Source organism: Corella eumyota, chromosome 3 (assembly GCF_963082875.1).
Source record: "Corella eumyota chromosome 3, kaCorEumy4.1, whole genome shotgun sequence".
NCBI classification, from domain to species: Eukaryota; Metazoa; Chordata; class Ascidiacea; order Phlebobranchia; family Corellidae; genus Corella; species Corella eumyota.
Genome location: NC_137492.1, coordinates 8240004 through 8257957, shown reverse-complemented (window position 1 = coordinate 8257957; position 17954 = coordinate 8240004). Strand labels below are relative to the sequence as shown.

The following is a 17954-nucleotide window of genomic DNA, read 5'->3' as shown; positions in this document are numbered from 1 at the left end:
TTTTTGACATCATCTCTGTTGGCAATGATGCTGATGTCATCACCTTTGTTTTTGTTGATTATGACATCATCATCATTGTCAGCAACTATTGTGATGTCATTACTATCATCTAAACTAACCTCTAATTCATTTCGTTTGGCTATAACAGTGGTTTCTAACAATGAATTAAGACTTTTGTTTTGATTATTATTTTCTTCTATTTTTTCTGGTTCATCTGTTACAGTTTGGTTAGAAATTGGGGAATTTTCACCCGAAGTTTCATTTACAAAATCAAAGATTTTACTTACATTTCTATCTGTGCCAATATCTTCAAATAACTTGTGAATAAAATTCTGTGATGACACAATACCTTTATTGGGCGTTGTTGGACTTACAACCCTCTTTATGTTGTTGTTATTTGCCTCACACCACTCCAATTTTGCTACTTGGGGATGTTCATACACAAACTTTTTCCTGAACGAAGGTTTGACTTTAGAAGATACAAACTGGGGAGTGGAACATGATTCAGGTTCTACTTGAAGAATTGTGTTGTTTAAAAATCCACTTTCATTAAAATCTGAATTAACTGCAATCACTGATTCAGATAATGATATTTCAGATTTATTTTCCATGATTTAATCTAAAAGTATATATCACAATTTTGTTAACAGATTATTAAAATAACACAAAATTTACCAACAAGCAAACATGAACTTGATTATACCTTGCGCTTAAAACTAACACTTTAAAGTAATGTCATAAATTCCACAACTCTTATTCTGATAAACTAAGCTCTATAACTTAACCACAAATAGTGTAAATACTAAGATTGGTATGATTTGACAAGAAACGTTGAATAGGTTTAGTTAACAAATTAGTTATTCAATTGGTACACAACAATCTGACAATACCTACATATAACACGCATATAAACAAAGTAAGCAAATCACGTCATTTAATCTGTACCAGTTGCCCACTACGCCGTCGTTTTTTTTCTAACTACGAATTCGTTAGCGTTAATCAGATAATATTTAATCGTCTGTCGACGGTCTAGATCTAACTAACTGTTTTATTTTTGATTACACCAGCTAACAGCAGGAAAATTCCAATTGCTATGTTTACTGACAAATACAAATTAAAAACTAATCAATTGTTGAGTTTCCAATCCTGTATTGCGAAACTAATCAAATAAAAGGAGCAATTCAACAAATATTGTCGTTCGAGCGTTTTATGACCGAATAAACACGTTGTTACGCTCCATTAATTCTAGAACACAACAAACACTTAACAGGAAACGTAACTGTTTTATGACCTAAATCAAGAATATTTAATCTTATTAAGAAAAGTTGGAAAAATTAATATACAACTCATAGTCTGAGTATATCCTATTATTAACAAATGTAAGTTGCTACAACAGTTTTACATTTACCCACAAAGGGAAATAATCAAAACATCGATTTCCTAACTGACTTTTAAACCTTTTTTGACCTTGATGTTACAACGTTTTTACACATATTTCTTTGTTGTTGCAGACATGCACGAATTCGGCTATTAAAATTTAAGCCTGCACTTAGCAGAAAAATATTTGTGGTAGGACAGTTTACGATATAATCTAGTATTTTATAGAAACACAATCTACCTTTTTATCACGACGATATCTGATAACTACATTATCTACCGAAAAATCGTACCTTTTTATCTTCACCACATTTCATTTACAATAAAAATTGCAAAAACAATTTCCTAAGATAAGGCAACGATATAAAATCATTTTTGGTATTTTGTACAAAAAAAACAATCAAAAATAACCTAAAAAGCAATATTAATACCTTAAATATTTTCCAACATTTGTAATTACAAAATTTTTAAACAAATATAAATATATGATTCGAAATAAATCAACAACTTAGAATAATAATTACATATTAATGACGTCACAATAGCAATAAGAATAATATAGTTATGACGCCATACTAACAATAAGGCACAAATTTTTTTACACATAAGTACCCAAAAATAATTTTAGAAAATAATGAATTAAAAAAAAATCTGTAAAATATTTTCAAGAAAACCACGTGACCGATGGGTTCGATGGCGCGGGACGACCTCTGCATAACATGATTGTTACGTCATAATTGCCAATATTACCAACAATAACAGCTAAATGATTGACAGATGGCACGTGACAAAGATATTGCACAGTTTGTGCTCAAATGAAACAGTTGATGACGTCATACGACAAATGTAACGGCAGAGAACAGCGACGCGTCGTCAACAGAATGCCTGCATTATGACGCCAAAGAATGAATGTTATGACGTCATGTATAAATGCGACTGAATATCAAAAACGAAAAATAGAAGAAATAAACCATGCCGCAAATTGCTGACGTCCTGACGGAATGATGACGTCACAAAATCACTGACGTCACTTCCTCGATCCGATAGTCACGTCTATTCTGTCGTCATAAAAAAAGCAAACAAAACAAAAGTAAGCTGCATGCGTCATCAAGAAGAATGGTGACGTCATTAATCGCCAGCTCATCAACATTGGTTATGACGCCACTTATGACGAGGCAGTGACGTAACTGGCATGCAAAACATGTGGTTAGTTAAAACAAAAAATTAGATACAACAAAAATGTAAGTTTAGTAAAATAAAAAAAAATTTAATGGTATTTTATTATTAGCAAATGTTTTAATGTTTTTACATACAAGGGCATTATTACTATTATTACTATTTTAGTTTTTAATAAACTTTTTTGTGATAAAGATATTAGCTACATATAAAAATAAAAACATAAAATTTAATTAAGTTTACTACATTTGCATATTGCATGTGTGCATTAATTTTTACTAAATGGCTGTTAAAAAAAACAAAAAAAATACAACCATGCTAAAGTAAAAATAAAACTACAAATAACATGCTTTAAATTTCACACAAAAATAAGTTATCAATAATGCATAATGGAAATACAAAAACAAAGTATAAGGTATGATAAAAAAATTATGAATCTATGAATTAGCCACAATAGTAATGTACCGAATATTAAAAAACTTTAAATATAAATGACTATGTACGAAAAAGTATGAAAACAAATTTTTGTGTATTTTTTTCTCACCTTTGTACAGCTCCAGGTTGCGACCGTCGAGAGGAAGAGACTTGACGCTGACGTGCCAGGAAAGATTGGCCAGGGCTTGTGTGGGATAACCTTTCATCAACAGCTTTTCTATGCAGCTGCATCCCCTAGGTAAAACAAGGAAAAATTTAATTTTAAGAGAGTCAGAATTACTTGCAGTTTATGGTCCTCCAAAAAACTTAGAACTGTGAAAGGAACAAGAACAATATGTTTTCATTATTGCCGTTAAAAAAATTAAAGTAAGTTTTATAAACTTATTTTAGAACTGTAAAAACAATAAAAAATTTGGCAAAAATCCAAAGTAATGAATATAAAAAATAATCAACTTACCATATTATACCAAGCATTAACAACCAATTTTTCTTCTTGTTCACGAGCGATCTTTGTTTTTTCCATATCTCGCTTTATATATGAACAAAAAAACATATCAAATTATATTTAATACAAAAAATAATTAGCCCCAAAAATTATAAAAAAAAATAATTTTTTACCTCCAGTTGTTTGAGCATTTTATTTTTCTCTGCGACCTCGTTTTTAAGTTTGTTTAATTGTGGGGCAACATTTTGTTGGTTTTTATTGGGGTCCAGGGTTCGAATAACACTCTTTGCTTTCTCAAGATATCTAAAAAAATAAAAATTTTTAAGGTACATATTTTTTATTTTTAAATAACTGAATTTAGTTTTAAATTTAAAGTAATTTATTAAATAATTTATAATTTTCAAGTCAAACATATTTTACTACAAATATACTGAAGTGCCTGCTATACAATAAAATGCAATTAATGTTTTTTACTTTTTGTATCTGTCTTCCATTGCTTTCATGTCTTCTTCCTTTTTCTTTAAAGAAGTTCGCAGTTCCTGTATTTGTTTATCTAAAAAAAAAATTGAAATTTCGTTAGAAAAGCTTATCAAGAATTTTCAAAATTTAAGCAATTTAATCAATGCAAATTAAAAAATTAGATGACCACTTTTTAAACATTTTAAACATACAATTTTTACATCTGATGACGTGGTGTAAGGGTTATGACACCTGGCTTTACGAAAAGAAGTCAATATTTTGATTCTTAATGCTTTTATGCCGTATACTCTTAAGTAAGGCACTATAAACGGTATAAACTCTTGCCAGGCCCAAACTAGTTAGCAAGTTAACTATCTGGCACTAACCTTAATAATATCCAAAATTGCTAAAACCAACTTAAGACTAGGTCTGGTAAACAAATCTTAGCCTGTGTTTAGCCCATGATTTGTCTTTCCCACATTCCACAAGGATAAACCATACAAAAAAAGAAAATTAATTTTTACCTCCTTGTTGTAACTGGGGTTCGACTGCTTCAATATAATTCTTTTTCTTTTGCAACTCTTCACTTGTTTCATGTAATTTTGTTCTAAATAATAAATTAATTTTACCTGTCATAGCAAAAATTATTTCCCAATTATTTTGCTGACATTCTACAGCTTATTAAAAACAAATAACCCTAAAACTATGTTACTAAAAAATTTTATTTTTAAAAATTTGTTTAAAATTTAAAAAATTACAACCAGTTTTAATTACCCTTCATTACTAATTATTAACTTACAAATGTTCTTGTAGTTTATGTCTAAGTGCCAAATGCTGCAAAAATAATAAAAATATTTTACCCTTAATTTTGATAAAAAAGTAGTACAAAAATTTTCTGGTCATGCAAAATTTAGTTGCAAAATATATAAAAAAAACTTTATCATAAACTTCGTGCAAAAATAAGTAAAATTTATACTCACATGCGACTGCAGGTTGTAAACATGCAAAAATAAAAGATTACTATGTCATAAGTGCATTCCATAGGTTAAATGCAGCAACACAATAAGTTAGTTAAAATAATAAATTATAAAAAATATTAAGCATCATGTATGGTTTTATGTCAATTTAACCCTGAGACAACTTAACTTATTTACAACTCATCACAAGACAAAGCGACCGAATACTTTTTACTTCACAATTAAGAGATATTGGTTAAAGATTGTAAGGTACAAGAATAGTACAACAGAGAATCAGCAAGGATTATAAAGTATAAAAAAAAACTAGCTGGAGACTGTGAAGTATAAGAGAGAATAAGCAAGAACTAAAAAGTACAAGAGAGAATTAGCGAGGAGCGTAAAGTACGAGAAAGAATTAGCGAGAACCATAAAGTACAAAAGAAAATCAGCAAAAGTTGACTATTACAAAAGAGAATAAGCAAGGATGTAAAGTACAAGAATACATTAACAAGGATCATAATGTACACAAGTAATAGCGAGGGCCGTAAATTACAAGTTTCCAGAAGTGACCAGAAGTGATCCAATCAACCAATTAACACCTTTTTCTTATTGAATTAAAATAAAAAACTTGAGGATTAATTCGTTATTGAGTTGGATCGACTGGTCACAGTTATATATGGTTAAAGTAAACTCAAACATGCATATATGCAAAACAAAATGTTTAATAATTTATACAACGTAATATTAAGTTCTGCATTTCACCATAATGCATGGTCATGCAAACAATTTAGTATTTAAAAATCACATTAAAAATAAAGTAAAGGCATACAATTAGGAATAAACTACTCACATCTTCTGAATTTGCTCCCTTTACTTGGAGTTCTTCTTGTAAATCTTTAACCTGGGCATCAAGTTCCAAAACTCGTCGATTACTAAGTCTGTGAAAAAAAAAATTTTAAATTAAAGAAAATTACTTCGCGTTAAAGCATTAAATGTTTTAGTTTATAAAAAAAACCTATATAATTAGGCTTAGTGGCTTATATACATATAAATGAAGTTAAATGGCTTTCAAAAAATAAGAAAACTGTTGTTTATGGTGTGTAAGTTATTACAGGCAGATAATAACTTCAAATGCAGCATGTGGGGCAAGCAACAAACTAGATTATATTAGAATAATCATTTAAAACTGCTTTAATTTAAATCAATGCAAATTAAACCTAATCTATTAAATATTCGAAATTTAATAAATTTACCTATTTTCAGTTTCTAACTCATTGATTCGGGAGTTTGCAAGTTCCAGATCAGAGTTAATCGAAAGAAGACGTTCATCTCCTCTCTCATTTTGCTCCAACTTTAACATTTTGTTTTCATGTTGGAGTCGGATTAATTTCTCTCTGTAAAAAATATTTTTTAAGGTTTTTATTGTCCTTACATAATAGATTAGATTTATGAAACCTTACTTCATCTCAAGTGGGGTGAGATTTAGGGAATCTCCTCCAGAACCCGACCCCAACAGTTGTTTGTCCAAAGTACCTCCAACACTACCCTGGTTTAGTTGTAATTCATCATTCGTGTTTTGTAAGGAGTCCCTTTCAGCACATAACCTCTGTGATGTCATAATGATTAAAGTTAACCCAAATTTAATATAATAAAGATCACTGATATGCTAATAAAAATCATTTTAAACGCCATTTACCTTACTAGGAGGCATTTTATATTAACCCTTTTTACCCCAACTCTCCCATAAAAAAATGCCCATTAATTTCTAAAAAAACTTAATCACGATTTCAGGGCAATTTTTTTTTTAAATGTTCTGTGAAAATACTCAGTTAATAAAATATATTTTGATATTTGTAACATAAGAATGATTGTATTATAATTAATTTTTAAAAGATCCTTAATGTAGGTTACAGAATAACTACAAAAGTTTTTTCACCTAAAATATTAACCAGTAGTTTATTGATGTTACCTGTTTTTCATTATCAAGATTCTTGATTTTCTCACTTTTAGTTTTCACTTCAAATTCAGCTTTGTCTGCTCTTCTTGTTTCCTCGGATAATTTGTTGTGGAGGTCGATAACCTTTTAATGCAATTAGAATTAAATTTTTAAACATTACTCGTGCAAACAATTTCCCAAGCTAAATATTTTAAAATAAAATAATGTCGTTCAAAAATAACTATAAAGGAAAATTTTGTAGCAACAACATTACAATAACCAATTATTAGTTACTAAACAAATAAGTAAAAATGTAGTCTGTAGGACAGACGATTAACTAGTTTAAGTAATACGAACACTTAACACGTAAAAATATTCTATCAAACATGCTTCCAAAATATTTTAGGTCATAACTTAAATTTAATTTGCAATAATTTCCAACCTGTCTCTTATAAGTTTCAAGTTGTGATCTTGCAGCATTTGCTTTCTTTAACTCATCTTCTAGATCCACCGTTCTTTCCATAAATGAGGTGTTCTTTTCTTCTAGCAGTTTGACCTATTATTGCAGGTATGTTAAAAAGTAACTTGCTAAATATGAAATTAAAAACTACATCACTACACTTTGCTGCCGCTTAAAATACTTTAATACATACTTACATTAGAATAAATAAACTTATAATCCAAAATTCTTACCTGGCCCCTAAGTTCGTTTAATTCTTTTAACTTAGTTTTATAACTTTCCAACGTTGATTCAAGTTTTGAAGCTTTTTCTGACGCTGATCTCAAATAATCTATTTCATCTTTCAGTAACCTAAAACAACATCAAAATATTAAATTTTACCTAAAAGTTTGTATGATAAATAACAATTAGTCTATGGTAGAAATAATTTTTCCACAAACCTCGATTCTTCAGCTAAAGTTGATAGTTCATCAATTTTATTTTGTGACTCCAGTAAATCTTGTTCAATAACTTCACACCGAATTTTGTAATCATCTCTAGATGCCTCCAACCTATTGATGTCGAAAAAAATGTATATAAGAGTTTAAAATCTAGTCTGGCTGTGTGGTATACTAGTCACAGCATCGAATTGCGAGCCAAAAGGTTTTCGGTTTGAACAGTGCCAGTGCCACACTGTTTGCCCTTAAGTCTAGTAATTACAAAATGTTTAAACACGTCACAACAGCTTATCCTTCCCCCTAAAAGTATTAAAAAAAAAACTAAAAAGTACAGTTTTATAATGCTGGCTTAGTGTACCTGTATGTCTCTTCCTGAAGAGCTTCTATCTGTATTGTCATCTGGTTGTGTCTTATGGATGCAGGAGATCTTGGATCTTCCATGTTCTCTGTTTGATTTAATCTCTCTTGGAGTTGAAGGTTCTCTTGGTGGATGTTGGCTTTTTCCTCATGAAGCATTGATACCTGGAAGTTCAGAGAAACAAATTTCAAAATTAAATGATTTCACAAAACCATATTAACAAAGTTTAAAATTTAAAATAAAATAAAGTGATGGTTAGATTTTAAGAAATGAAAAGAAAAAGTTAACAGAGTTGTTACCTTATCGTATAGAAGAGCATGATCACATCTAAGGTTTAGATGTTCACTCATACAGTTATTAAGCTAAGGTAAAGAATAAAGAAAGAATGTAAGAAAACAGCTGACAGGGTAAGAAGTTATATTAATATAGAGTCAAAGAGAGGTTAATCAGATTAATTTATTTGTTCACAGTATAGAGAATGTTTAAGTTTAAAATGTTCATAAAAAACAAAGCATAGAAAAAAATATAAAAAATACAAAAAAGTTCAAATTATAAAATTTTCCCATTAACCTGCCTATATTTAAATACGTAATTATTTTGTGTGTAATTTTTAATTTATAACTTTTGTGCATAAGCAATTAGTCAGACAACATAACATAACATATGGTATAATACGCCCATATTACCAAAAAAAAAATGCAACTGAATCGACAATGCCTCATAAATCAAATCTTTAAAAAATTTTTAAAAATTTAGATTAAAAGTTTTGTTGGAAATTGGATTTTGCAAAGGAAGGTTAGATAATGTAACTAATTCAAACCTGGATATCAAGCTCATGACAACGTTGTGCCATCTCGTCCTTTTCTTGATTCAAATCCGACAACTTTTCCTCCAAGTTCTTAATTTGCTGACTCACTCCGTCCACTGCTGTTACTGATGACTCGGCAGTTTCACCAGCACTTGATTGATAATGTTCCATTAGTTCCTTAAAAAAATAAAACTTTGATTAAATAAAAGTTAAATTAAATAACTCCATTTAACTATAGCAATAATTATTTAAAATTAATTTCAACACATTTATTTATGTAAGCGTTAATTTAGTATAACCTAGCATATGATTATCACTTATGAACACCTGATAGTTTAAATACAGTTACACATTGATTTAAATGGTTAACAACACAAATTAAAACACACTTGAATGGCGGTCATAACAACATGTTGAACATTTTCATCTAGTCCCATTATATCTTCAATATACTCTGTAATAAAGTACTTTGGTTAACCCTATTACAATACTATATTAATGAGCTTAGTGGATAATATATTTAAATATGTTATCTGTACGCGTCCAAATGCCTTTAAAATAAAAAAAATCTCATTTGTGATAAATGTGTAAATTACCATGAACAAATATTAGGAGTAAGTTGTGACCACATTAAAACAATTAAAATGCAAATCATAAGGTGGCTAATCAGTTAGCATGAAAAAAACCATAGCCCTAAAAAATTCATCGAATACTTTTAAGTAATCCCCAAATTTTAGAAGCTGTTTTACAAACTTTGTATAATTTATAAAACAAATAATTTATAACTAAATCTTACGCTGTTTGCTGGGTGAGTTAACCACGACGCCAAGCAGAAGTTGTAACATTCTTCCAAGATGTTGTTTGTTTGCTTGTTCACTAATCATTGATACATCGGGCATATTAAATCCAACTATTTCATTTCCACTTGTCTATTTAAAGAAAAAAACAATTATTGACCATTTATAACAGACGATTTTTATTTTATAGTTAGTAATGAACTAAAATAAACTTAAAAAATTAAAAATAGCATTACAGGTATATAACTACACAAGTTTTACTGAATTTATTTAACTATTTATATATAAAATTTTATATTTAAATACATTTTAAATTGACCTTTAAAAAAATGTATATATATACAAAAACAATAAAATATGCTAAATTAAAATAAATAAAACATAAGGATAAAATTCTTTGGCTTAAAAGTTGTAAAATAGTAAAATACAATTTAGTAATAAACCTTATTTGTTTAAACAAAGAAGCCATTTATTTACAAACTAAATAATGGTTGTAATAAATAAACATTTAGCATTTGTTAGTTACATTTAAAAAGCAACAAATTTGCTTATTAAAAAAAAGTGATAAAAATTCTTACTTCTTGTATATAATCTGTCATTTGATTTAATATTTTCTTCAGATTGTTTGTCTAAAAATAGAAAATAAATAACAACTTAGTTTTAATCATAAAGCACAATCACATTCACTTGAAACAAAAGATAATAAAATAACTTTAAAATTTAAACAACAATAAAATTGCAACAATGTGATAATTAAAGTGCTTATTACCTTTAGTCTGTAATTATCACCAACATCTTTGTTTATTCTTTCTAACCATAAATTGTTAAAAAATTTTGAATCTCTAGAATGTAAAGTATAGCAGTGTTAAACATTTAATTCTATAATAGGCTATAACATAATTTCCAAATTATATGTTTAAGAATCATTAATTAAACCCTACCATAACCTTCTAAATAACTGCTGTGTTTGCCGTATGCTACTATACATAAATCCAAATTTTTACACAAAGTTCACTGTTTATATCAAATAGAAAAAATTAGCTAATCGTGATCAACTTACAATTGGTTTAATATTAAAGCCATAGCTGTTCCATCGGTAAAATCCAGGGCATTTTTGTGGGGGGATTCTATATTAAAGTTTGAGATCTAAACAAATGTTTACTAATGTTTAATCAGCTTAAAACTAAGTCAACAATGTAAATTTAAACTAACAGAAATATATAGATAATTAAATAGCTTCATTTCCATATTTTTGATTAATAATGACCAAATAATATATACTGGAGCTCTATTACGGTTGTTTGCCAGTTTAAACGGCTAAGACTAAAATAAATGCGGAAAAAAAGAACTGATAAAAAAAGATTAAGTTAAGGTAATAAAAAATTCTGCCCTTTTTGCTTTTATAAACTTGATGGACGACGCTAATAAAGCTCCTATATACTTACCCATATAATCAAGGAATCGCACAATTCCACAGAATCAACCATTTTTGTACCACAAGTCAGTAAGTTGTTAAAATAAGCTTATTTTACAATTATGGTTATTTAAATAGAAAAAAAAGGTTACAGTTATGTAATTTAAACGTCTGTCAAACATATTTGTCAATTAGTTCTATGAAAGTAGTTATTGTAAACTACTGTAGTATAGTTTCACAAACATAATATTTCATTTTGTCCTTTTTTATTATTTACTAACTACTTACCTACGCTGACCCTTAATTTCTAAACAATAAAGTTATATTTTTACTGCCTGACTGCTTTAATAAGAAAATTTAATGTAAACTACAACAAACAACAGTATAAGAAAGATATAGGCAGATAAAACACATCCATTTCAAAGTAACAGGTTGAGATTAACTGCTGAGTCTAACTAAAGTTAATTGTACACGATTTCATAAACGCCTTTTGTGTACTTGTGAATGAAAGGTCTAGTTAAAGAATGACATCATCTACGTCACAAATTCGTGGCGTAGGTTTTAGTGGCAACCATAATGCCAGATTTGTTACCAACCCTATTTTTTAGTAAATATTTATAAATTAAAACCCTTTTTTATTTAAAATTTAAGAATTTAATATTAAAATAACGTATTTTTTTTAAATATGATAAATTTTTTTGCAAACATTTTTAAGGATAAATACATTTTATTTTGACGTCATACCTAGCAACCCTCTCAGTTGCCAACGCCAGATATTTCCAAAACAAACTAAAAAATAAAGCCAATAATTATAAGTTTTTTTAATTGGAGAACCACGACAAATTACAAAAACATAAACTTATATTTTTGTATTATAAGTTGATCTGAATAATAAAATAATGCTTCAATACAAACAATTACTGGAAACTTGCATAAAAGCTTTAAATTGCTTCAACAATGAAGTTCAAAGCGTGGAGGAACATATTAAAACTTTTCTTAAACAGCAACAAGTATATTAATCTTTAAATTAAACGCTATAAAGCATTCTGTGGTAAAATTAAAATTAATTTTTATATAATTTACTTTTTTTTTAGGGTTTAGACAATGACGATCATATTTTCATTGTTGAAGTGTTTTCTGGATGTAGCCAGTATGCAAAATTATTAAATGTTGTTGTGGATGGATTTTATATAACCGATGGTAATAATGAGTTAGCAGTAACTTATTTATATGATAGAGAGATTCACAAATAAAAAATTAACCAAAAATTGGTTTAACAATCATTTGAAAATGTTATTACACAACACCAAATTTTGTATTCAATTTTATTGTTTAGGGAAAACTTGTCTCAAAACTGACCAAAATCTTTACACTGTGTTGTGCTATATGATAATGTTCAGATTAAAGGAATTGGGAATTGCAAATTTTAGGAAATTTATTAATAGTCAAGATGTTAATAAAATGCACAGGTAAAATATTTAAATGAATTTATATTTTATTCTTACCTTTTTATATTTTGTTTATTAAAGCAATTTTTGCAGTGTTAATAAACCCTACCCTTTTTCCCAAAATTTACATTTATAATTTAATATTTTTGCAATATTGTTTCAGGTTTTTAAACTTTTTTTTTGATGAACGTAATTTAACAACCTGGATTCACGATCAGTGGTGTACTCATTATGATTCCCTATTTGTTGAACAAGAAATTATGGAACATTTAAACAGGTATGACTATAAACATTATAAATATTACTTATACAAACATCAAAATATAAAATTAAAAAAAATATTGAAATATTAAATTTTTTTTTTTAATATTTAGTTTCCTAGGTATTTAAAACTTTCATTTACTTATTAAATTTAAATATTTAAATTTAAGATACAAGCCACAGCTAGATGAAATGGTGATTTTTCTGAAGGACAAAATAGACAACAAAACAACGACTAAACAATCTCAAAAACAACTGACAAGACCTAGATCTTTTAACCTTACCAAACCTAAACCTCGGTCAATTCCTCTACCAGAAAAAATACCAACTGTTAAGAAACACCAACCAGTGCCTGATTATCTATACAGGTAAAAATTTCACAACAAATTTTTACTTAACATTATGGGCCTATATGTGATTTAGGTTGTTATATTAAATCCTTTGATACACTTTAATAGAGAACCAAAAGAGACAATAGAGTTTGAGAAAATCCACAAAGAAAATCGACAGAAAGGACAAAACAAATTACTGGACGCAAACACCAACCAACTTAGTTGCGCAAACCCTGAAAAAACTTTTAAAACCAAGGTCTGTTTGCTCATTTAAATTAATAGTAAATATTTTATTTTATTGTTTTGCTAACAGCTATAATCTATAAATAATGTAGCTAAATGTATGTTTAAATAAATGGCCTTTAAAATAAAAAAAAACTGACTTTTGCAAAGTAAATTGTTATTTAATAATTTCAAGCTTCAATTATAATACAACAATTAAAATACAGCCTGTATAGTGGGCAATCAACTAGTTGTTGAAATGAAAAACCAATAACTTACATAAAATTTAAATATTTGTAGCCTATAATATTTATTTTTGTTTATAGTTAATAATAAAGAAGATTATAGAAGATGAAGAAAATAAGTTGGAGTTCAATAAAAAACACATGAAACCAATTCCCAAACATATAGTAAGTTAATGTTAATTCACTTTAACAGGTAAATATAAAAACATAGGTTGAATTAAGTTTTTTTTTTAAATTTAGACACAAAACCGTCCAATAAAAATGAACACTACTGCCATTCTCAGAGAGGGAGCACATTTTCAAAAGAAAGAAAAACAAGAACTTGAAAAGTGAGTTCATTTAAAATACAAATAGCAGTTTTAACTTACTCTAAATTATATAAAAAATTCACAACTGAAATTTAATAAAAAAAATTTTTTGAATTCAAAAATTTCTTTTTAATATTTTTAGATTAGAGAACCTCCTTGCTGGTGCGAAAGATGCAAGTGAGTTCCTTGATTGGCAACAAAGTATGCTCCAGAAGGATAAAGATGAGGAGATTGCGGTTGCAGAGTACAGAAGAGTTAAAGGGAAGATCAGCCATGAAGAAGCTATCCTGGCAAGACAGAACCAAGTTAAAGCTAACCAAGAAGTGGTAAGAACTGTCATATTTAATTTTTAGGTAAATAACCTCTTTTTTTATTTGTAGTAACTCTTCTGAGAAACTGATATTTTAAAATATGAATGGGCTCTAAATTTTTATATTTAAGGGTGGTGATGCACCTTTTGTATTATTTGCTTACATAAACTTAATGTACTTTGTATTAATTAGATTAAAAGCCACCCATCTAAAATATATTTTTTCTGTCAGGTTTCTCAGTTAAAGTTTGAGACAGCAAAAATGATGCAAGATTATCTACATCTAAGATTAGCCGAAGAAAAACAAATGAGAGCGTTGGTTGAAGAAATTTTGGAGGGTCACAGTAATACTAAAGATGCCAAACTACAGCTCAAAGAATATAAAAGAAAAATCGGTACAAATATTTAAAAATAATTAAGAATCTATCACTGAAGTAGTTTTTATGCTTAACCCATATGCCTTCACAACATGCATTAAATTTATTACTAAACTTTCCTTTATAGTCCAAGAAGTAAATGCAGAGAGTAGAGAGTTGATGAGAAAGGCCTTGGAGGATGCAGAGGAAGAAATGATGAGAAAAACCCAACTTATTAAACAAATTCGAGCTATGGAATCTATTCCAATTGTCAGGTAAAATTTACCTTATTTATTTTTGATGTAAAATCACCGACTTTAAAGCATAAACACAGCCTTTGAAAGTTTTAAAAATTGTTGTTCTTTTTTTTTATTTTTGTATATATTTTTATCCTCGATGTGGGAAAGTCGAATACGTGACTTAAACATAGAATAACTTCAGTTACTCCGACCCAATCTCGAGTTGCCTGTGGCAGTTTGGGATATTATAGATTATAATTGCACGATAATTATGCTGCTAATTAAGTGCTGGCTCAGCAGGAGTTCGTGCCGTTTATAGTGCCTTACTCAAGGGCGATCAGTGGGGATTGAACCCACGACCTTATGTGTGGTGTAGCAAGTGTTCTTACCACTACACCACGCTGCCTTTTAATATTTCTTCTTTATTACAATGTTAATTGTTGTAGGCAAGGCAAAAATATTTTTTTCTACCTTATTTGTTGATCCTAATTTTTTGTTAAATCAGACACAAACTTGTTGATATGACATCCACTGCTGGTCATTCATTGTTGTCCGAGATGTCGATAGCTGAGCTCAACGAGAGATTATGTTTGTTGAAAGAAACAAACAGAAAAGAGGAAGAAGAAAAAAGGGATTTAATTTTGAGAGAAAAACAAATCAAGAATGAAACCTTAATGGAAACTTTAGCTTGCATTTCAACACACAGAACTGAATTAAGTAGAGCAAGTCACATCAAGTAAGCTTAATTTCAATAAAGATTTAAAAATGATTAATTTAAAAAAAATATTTCATATCAACAAAATTAAATTTACAAATTACTTGCTAGGGAAGAAGAGCGACGCCGTGCTGTCAAGCAACGTGAGGACAAACTTCAAGGTGACGAAAGGTTGCAGTCTCTCCAAGAAAGGTTGCAAGAGAAGAGAAATGAAAGACAAAGAAGAAGTGAGGAGATGAAGATCAAACCTAACCCAGAATCCGCAAGAAGGACCAAGGGGCTCATTAGGTTTGTTAAATATAAAAATATTTTCTACCTTTTTTTATTAAATTATTCTTGCTACTGACTGGTCAGCCTAGTTAAATACCACTAATGCTATAACTTGGATGCAATAAGATTGGAGCCCTGGACCTCAAGTAGTGATATCAAATTCCTACCCACTGAGCCACGTAATTTGTTGTTATTCAAATTTATTTGCTTTTTTATTTGTGTTTAGGGAGAAAAAAGATTTGGAGAAGAAACGCTGGCGTCAATTAGAAGTTCGCCAAAACAAAATGGCGGAAATCCGGGCACGAACGGCGAACCCGGACCAAGTTACGCGGCCCCGAACTTTAGTTTCACGAAATGCGATGAAAAGTTGTTCTTAGTTTGTGTGTAATTTTAATGTATTATTACGGTTGTTTGGTTGTTTATATGCTTTAATAGAAATTATTATGTTATTAGCATTGGGGTGATGTCATAATATGCTATTTAAGTAATAAACACATTTTTTGTAAAAGTATGTGATATTTTGTGAAAAAAATATTGATTTTATTGCAAACAAGTTCAACGTCGTCTTTTCCTCGCGTTGTTGGCAGCGCGCATGCGCAAAACTTGTTCCTCCTCTTCGGTTAACTTATCATTGGTGACGTCAGGATGTAAAGACGTCATCATGTTAAGTCGTACGCTGATTGGCCGTTTTCCAATGTACGCCCAAACCTTGCTTGTGACGTCATCGTTTTCATTGATCTGTCGTTTTAACCTAATTTTCATTTGATATTCTTTCTCGTTCATGTGAACCTCCCGTTTAAGTAAAGTCAGCCTCGATTGAAATCGGTTAGGCGACGTCATCAGACGCAGTGACTTGTCCTTCTTGTTGACGTCATACTTAGGAGGTTGAGGTAACTGAGTTGGTAAATCTAAAAATCAAAGCATCGAATTTTAAATTTCATTTTTTTCTTTTTTTAATTTAAAAGTTTAACCTTTTTTGTTAGACGGGGTCCTCGTGTTATGTACGTCTCTTGTGATTGGTCTACGAAGGTCACGTGATCGTGCTTGTGGACCTCTAACCACTGCAGTAGCAGGTCGCAAGCCAGCCCTGGATAACAAAAAAAACTTTCATTTAAAAAATAGTACCACATTAAAGCGAAAGTATACCAAATTTCCAAAAATAGGCAATACATCATATAAAGCTAATAAAATGACATTAGTGCTTTGTAAAAAAGAAATAATACGCTTTAAAGTTCAAATAGATAAAAAACCTCAACGATAAGGGAACAATAAAAGTCATAGATCAAAAAATGTTGATAAAACCACTCTTACATTGCAAAGCCTTTCTGAGTTTTTCTAAAACCAAGTTTTGGTGCTACTGTGTTCTGTGTATTAGAAGGTTGCCATGGAGACGAGGAAAGAGTGCTGTCACGTGACTCATTGTCACTACTGTGACGTAATAAAGGTGGTCGATTTTGGGCAGCATTAGTGTCGTTTTTAACATTATTGGTGTGCACAGACACGACATCACTATTTATTGAATCAGTGACGTCATCACTGTCGGTAATGACGTCATTAAAATGAAGTTTTATTCGAGAAATATTTTGGGCCCTGTTGTATCTTGATTGGATGCCGGGGCAATTAAGCAAACCATTCGTGTGGAACGAAGTGTGGTCACGTGACATGTAGATCTCTTTCGGAAGAAGAAGATCTCGGTCGTCCCGGAGGAACTTGTCTAAAAAACAATATTTATTGTGACGTCATTTTACGCGTGAAAAGGTACGATTCAATAAATCTAAATACTTTTTAAAAAAAGGATTTAAAACAATTAAAAAAGTTGTATTTTAAAATAAAAAATTACCTGGTTTTTGAAGTTTTTGTTTTAACTCATCTTTCTCCAACTTGATTCGAAATACTTCATCTTTTTTCTTTAAAGCTTCGATTTTCAAATTTTCCTGAACTTTAATAAATTGACGAATAAAAGTTTGTCGCTGTGCCTCAATATCAATCAATTGTTGTGTCAAAATTTTTTCCATGCCCTGGTTTTCTAAATAAGCTCGCTCTAGCTTTTTTGTAGACATATTTGTTTATATTTTAGTCTAGAAGGTATTTCTCTGGCTGTACATACGGGCATTACACCTAGCTTCCGTGTGGTTATTTTATTATACCAAAATCGTGGATATTGATCTTATTTAAACTGGCATATAGGCG

General features: G+C 29.4%; 2 protein-coding genes across 2 annotated transcripts; one reads left to right on the top strand and one right to left on the bottom strand.

The window, feature by feature from the left end:
* Positions 1–1739: 1739 nt before the first annotated feature.
* Positions 1740–11228, bottom strand: LOC145744595 (protein Hook homolog 3-like). The gene is made up of 22 exons (XM_082562483.1): positions 11090–11228; positions 10705–10790; positions 10414–10486; positions 10223–10273; positions 9644–9776; positions 9237–9301; positions 8860–9024; positions 8040–8203; positions 7685–7795; positions 7478–7595; positions 7227–7340; positions 6818–6928; positions 6309–6454; positions 6102–6242; positions 5699–5786; positions 4692–4726; positions 4417–4499; positions 3908–3986; positions 3607–3736; positions 3446–3517; positions 3098–3222; positions 1740–2262 (listed from the first exon to the last, which is right to left on the bottom strand). The coding sequence occupies exons 1-22, from the start codon at positions 11129–11131 to the stop codon at positions 2211–2213; spliced, it is 2184 nt and encodes a 727-aa protein (XP_082418609.1). The 5' UTR covers positions 11132–11228; the 3' UTR covers positions 1740–2210.
* A 620-nt stretch (positions 11229–11848) lies between these two features.
* Positions 11849–16221, top strand: LOC145745306 (cilia- and flagella-associated protein 99-like). Its single transcript, XM_082563344.1, has 14 exons — positions 11849–12068; positions 12153–12258; positions 12395–12527; positions 12670–12783; positions 12938–13135; positions 13226–13355; positions 13648–13731; positions 13807–13895; positions 14017–14200; positions 14417–14579; positions 14689–14815; positions 15285–15515; positions 15606–15782; positions 15991–16221. Exons 1-14 carry the CDS (start codon positions 11958–11960, stop codon positions 16139–16141), a joined length of 1998 nt encoding a protein of 665 aa, XP_082419470.1. The 5' UTR covers positions 11849–11957; the 3' UTR covers positions 16142–16221.
* The last annotated feature ends 1733 nt before the right edge of the window (positions 16222–17954 follow it).